Below are 5,403 nucleotides of genomic sequence, written 5' to 3'. Positions count from 1 at the left end.
TCATTTTTGCTCTTTAATCTTGTTCGCAATAGCACTTTTATTATTTCAACATCCAAGATAAATTTTAAGCTTATTTTTTTTATTGTTGTATGTGTTTTAATTATTTAAGATATTTTATAAAATTTTAAAATTTTAAAATAAATTAAAATATTGAAAGACCCAATTCACGATTGACAATAGGGGTGTTCATCAAACCGCTAAAACTGTCCGCACCGTCGAAAAAATACGGTTTGAAATTCTTTACAGTGCGGTTGCGGTTTGAATTTTTCCTAAACCGCCCGGTGCGATGCGGTTTGCGATTTGAATTGTTAATATGCAGTTCAAACCGCACCGCACATTATAAAAATACCAATTTTTATATTTATTTAGGTCTAATATGTAAATGTTCAACTCAAAGCCCAGTATTATTGTATTGTTAAAACTTAAATTTTTTTTTCATATTTATTTTCAAGCCTTATGGTATTTTTGACAAGTGTTGCTCAAATTTTGTTGTATTTGTGATAGTTTAATTATTTTGTGATAGTCTAAACCGCAAAAATCACACCGCACCTCACCATTTTCTGCGGTGCGGTTTGTGCAGTTTTTAGTTTTGCGGTGCGGGTGCAGTTTGAGAAATTAAAAAAATTGCATATGCGGGTTAGTTTGAAAAAATGGTTAAAAACCACACCAGCCGCACCGCGAAACACCCCTAATTGACATTTACTTTTTCGGACAAAATGGCAATTCACAAAAACGACGCCGTTTGGTTGTAGTGAAGTGGAGAGTGGAGACGAAGAGGTGTTTGGGTGGGAGACCCAGCTGCGTATTTCAGAGGTTATTTTCACTTATGGCGACCAAACCCCACCGGCTCCATCACAGTAACCCTCTCTCTCTCTCTCTCTCTCTCTCTCTCTCTCTCTCTCTCTCTCTCTCTTAATGATTCTCCGCTTCTCATTCTCACATCGTATACCATTTGCTACCAAAGTTGCAGGGACGATGAGCACACCCAAGAGGGCGAGGGCCATGACCACCGAGTCTTCAACCATGGCGGATGCATTCACCAGATATACGGACTACCTCAATCAGCTTGTAAACTTCTCTAAACCTTTATTTACTGTTTCTTTATTTGTGAGTTTTTCTTGTTTGGTTTTCTTATTTCCTTAAATCACAAAGCTCAAAACTCAAAGGTCAAGCTCTGTTTTTTTCTTTCTGCAATGGAGAGTCTCTGAAATGTTTGTCACCCCCTCCAAATGGGCTGGCATCAAGCTGAAAAAGGACTAGGTTATTATTATTATAGATGAAATTCAGTGGTGGTAGAGTAGCGTTCGGTAATTTTGCAATTCATTTTCACACATTTTATCTTTGTTGAAATAACAATTTAGGGGAGCTGAATTCGTCTGGGTCTGCTGGCTTGGTTTTTTACTTTTGTACTTAGTTTAGTTGTTATGATAATTTGATTAATTTTGTTTTGTTTTATGCTTTTGTTAATTACTGTGTTTCCAAGATAATACTTGGAACCTGCGTAACTGGAAACTTGAACTGTAATTTTAGGAATAGCCATATCCAACAGCTTTTCTTTTTCAATTGTTATAGAGAATAATGTGGGCTGCAACTATTTGCTGATGAATTTTTCAATGTGACATTTATCTAGTGGTGCAGTCTAATCGCTTCTTATTAGCAATATAAGCAGCAATATATCATTGTCGTTGAAGATTGTGTCCTTTCCATGCAACTGTTTGTTCTTTCAGTTACGGATGCATTAAATTATGTCTGCAGAATGAGAAACGGGAGAGAGTGGTAAAAGCAAGTCGTGATATCACCATGAACAGCAAAAAAGTCATTTTTCAGGTGCACAGGTAACGAGAATGAAGAGAAATATAGAAACGGAAGTTTAATGTGTCTATCAACATATTTGTTAAGCTTTTCATAATGATGGTTTTCTTAGTCTTTTCTCCTAGTATCTAGAACCGATCAAATCTTATTTACATTTCTAATTATCTTGTCATTGTTTAGTAATTGTTTGATTTAGACATATTCACTCTATCCTTACATTCTTAACTTGTGATGGTTTTGGCGAGTACTAAGCTCTTTGTTTTGTAATTTCATTTAAATAAGACTTGGTAAAAACAACAAAGAGGAGGTTCTGGAAAAAGCAGAAAAGGATTTAGTAGCTGTGGCAGATCAGTATATTTCTCGGCTGATAAAAGAATTGCAAGGGAGCGACTTTTGGAAGCTAAGACGAGCATACTCACCTGGGGTAACCTCTTAATTCTTATTTGTTGTACCCATCAAAATCAGCTTGATTGACTTATTTGTTACTGCTCTTTTATAGGTACAAGAATATATTGAAGCTGCAACATTCTGTAGGTTTTGTAGAATGGGAACTCTTTTGCATCTTGATGAGATCAATGCTACTTTATTGCCTCTTAGTGACCCCTCCTTGGAGCCTTTGCAAATTAATGTTCTCGACTATCTTTTGGGGGTAATTGCTTACATTTTAAGCTCCAATTGCAATATATGTTGTCTGTGAAGCACATTGATAGTTTTAGTGGTGCACATGAACCTAGATAGGTAGAGAGCCGCTATTATATAATATATTATAGCTTTGTTCTTCTATATTATTGTCAAGTAATCATATAAATTAGTTGGGAACTGATTGAAGATAGATTAGTCAATTGTATACTAATACGTTCATATGCACATTAGACATACACATTCACCAACATGATTAATGTAGCTCAAATATCAAATTTTTTAACATACAACTTGCATATTCCCTATAATGTTTGTGAGCTGGCTTATGCACATAATCATCCACTAATGCACTCACATAATTAATGATTGGACTTTCAACTTTCAAAAGTGTTTCTGGGTGTTCATGTGCAGCTTGCTGATTTGACTGGAGAGCTGATGCGGTTGGCGATTGGTCGGATATCAGATGGTGAAATTGAGTATGCGCAGAAGATATGCAAGTTTGTTCGTGATATCTACAGGGAGCTGACCCTTGTTGTTCCAAGAATGGATGATAGTCATGATATGAATACGAAGATGGATACAATGCTTCAAAGTGTAATAAAGATTGAGAATGGTATGTGTGTACATTTCCCCCCATTTCTCAATGTCGCATTTGTTGTCATGAATTAGCTTTGAGTCATATTTTTAAATACTATTATAATAGAAATGATTGTATAAACCAGTGAATTATTATTAAATTGACACTCTAGAAGGTGTTATGTTTGTCTTCTGCAAACATTATGAAAATAGTCTGTCGGAATCATGTAGGTAACTCCTAATGGCAAGTATGTGTAAGGCATCCTTGTTTGTCAACCAATACCATATTTACATGGCACTCTTGTTGAATGCATTTTACTGCCAAGAATTACACTTAGGAAGTGCATCTTAAATCTGTCATCTAGGTCCCCTGTAATGAGAAAAAGTAGGAATATAACCCCAAGATGTAGTGTAAGGAGTGTTGTAAAGTGATGGTAGGGATTTGTTCCAAGGTTCGAATCCCCACTAACTTAAAAATCTTGAGGCCACTGGGAGGTCTTTGGGTCCAACTGGCAGGGAAAACATGCAAAAATGCAAAATGCGAACAAAAAGAAAACAAAATAAACAAAAAAAAGAAGGTAATAAGTAGGAAAATATATATAGGACCTAGAATTTCTTTGATAATCAGTATTCCCACTTATATATAGACTATAACTCTGTAAAATTGGATGGCATTTACATATTATTCTTATTTGGATGAATTGGTCCTATTATGCCGTTGAAATAGTTATCGGAAATCAAAGGCCTTCAGCATGTTGAGGCTAGGTCAAGTGGTTGAGTTTGAGTGACTTTATGATTCAAGTTCTCCTTCTCGTAAATGTATCATATAAAGGATTAAAAAAATGAAAGATTTCAGACGTTGATTGCATCCCAAAATTGTAGATATACATGTTTAGCAAATTCGTAATTCTTCTCTCTTTTCATATAATGTCTGGTGTTTATTTTTTGTAGCCTGCTTCAGTGTTCATGTGAGAGGGTCGGAATATATGCCACTACATGGATCCAATGATCCGAACTCGATTTTATTGGGGGTGCCAGACTTCGAAACTTGAAGTAATATCTTGTTCTTTTATTCTCTCATTTGTACTCGTTTAGTATTATGTATACACATGTCCTCACTACATATTTTTGCTTGCCCAGAGCGAGGAACTCACGTGGACTGCTTTCATCTAAGTTCATACATTTGAGCACCTTCTCAGATAGTTTTTAATTTTACAATTTACATTTTCTTTTTGAACAATGATAATTACTATTATATTTTCTTAAATTTTTTAAAATTATTTTTATGTTTTTTAGTTTGAATTATGCAATGCCACATCATTGCCCAAACAACCATATCAGGTAGTCACATTGGATACAACTATATGTTTTTCATTTGATAGAATTTATATATTAAAAATATAATCACGTAAAATAAAATCTGCGAACCATGTAATTAACATGAAAATAATTTTTTTTTATTTTTTTATTAATTAAATAATGAGATTACTTAGTGTTTACCCAACAAGTTAGTTTGATGACATGGACACTATTTGAAGAAAACAATCTTGGCCTTGCATCTTAAAATTATGCAGTGTTACTTGCACATTGAAGGCATCTAGGTAGAGACTTAGATCCTGCAAAATCGTTTTTAAGCTTCATCCTTTAACTGTCTAAGTAATTAGGTCACAAATGACTCGAGAAACTAGAATGGAAAGCTAAGGATGTCACCTAGACATTTTATGGGCCATCTTGTGACCATGTTAGTACTGGGTGCCCAAGTTGACATCTTGGACCTTGATTTGCATTGGTTTCAGTTCTAAGCTAATATCTATGTGCTATTAGCTCAACCATTGCACTCAAATAGAAGAGAGATAAGCCACAACCACATTTCAAACTCCAAAACCAATTTCGAAACAAGCCCTACTTGGAGGCGCTAGATAGGCATGGGTGCCTAGGTTGATATCCAGTCACCTTGGGTGACATGACGACTATGTTTTGGTTTTATGGAACTTCTTTGGTCTCGATTCCTCAAATCCAACAAGGATCAATGTTAGGACTTGAGTTTTTGGTAACAAAATCCTAAAGGTCCACTTCTCAGAATATGGGTGCCTATGTTAACACTGGAAACTGGGCACTAACTCAACTCTATCAAGTAGCGCATGTGCAGATTAGACGAAATTGAAATTTTGTGTGTACTTTTCACCGAAAAGAAAATTGGACATCAACAAAACATATTCCAGGGACTTTTCCCTTGACTTGGGCACCTAAGGTGGCTCACAAGATATATATGGGTGCCCATGTCAACCTGAGGCACTCTAGTACACTTTTCGAAGAAGTCTCCTAGACAATATCCTTGTTTTTGTCAACAATGAAGATACAAGTGCTTTCGGA

The 5,403-nt window shown here is 35.4% G+C and overlaps 1 protein-coding gene across 5 annotated transcripts; it reads left to right on the top strand.

Annotated features, from left to right (window-relative positions):
- The first annotated feature begins 319 nt into the window (after window positions 1-319).
- Window positions 320-4,365, top strand: LOC115701220 (uncharacterized). 5 transcript variants are annotated; one of them, XM_030628954.2, is made up of 8 exons: window positions 320-857; window positions 965-1,068; window positions 1,756-1,835; window positions 2,095-2,236; window positions 2,312-2,461; window positions 2,866-3,067; window positions 3,982-4,083; window positions 4,171-4,365. In XM_030628954.2, exons 1-7 carry the CDS (start codon window positions 827-829, stop codon window positions 4,080-4,082), a joined length of 810 nt encoding a protein of 269 aa, XP_030484814.1. In that variant the 5' UTR covers window positions 320-826; the 3' UTR covers window position 4,083; window positions 4,171-4,365. The 5 variants fall into 5 exon arrangements, with proteins under 5 accessions (XP_030484814.1, XP_060958682.1, XP_030484815.2 ...); XM_030628955.2 differs by having other exon boundaries at window positions 702-857; window positions 1,728-1,835; XM_061102699.1 differs by having other exon boundaries at window positions 3,982-4,365.
- The last annotated feature ends 1,038 nt before the right edge of the window (window positions 4,366-5,403 follow it).

This window comes from Cannabis sativa, chromosome 8 (assembly GCF_029168945.1).
Source record: "Cannabis sativa cultivar Pink pepper isolate KNU-18-1 chromosome 8, ASM2916894v1, whole genome shotgun sequence".
Taxonomy (NCBI): domain Eukaryota; kingdom Viridiplantae; phylum Streptophyta; class Magnoliopsida; order Rosales; family Cannabaceae; genus Cannabis; species Cannabis sativa.
The sequence above is the reverse complement of the archived record's forward strand: the minus strand, read 5'-3'. Positions and strand labels throughout refer to the sequence as shown.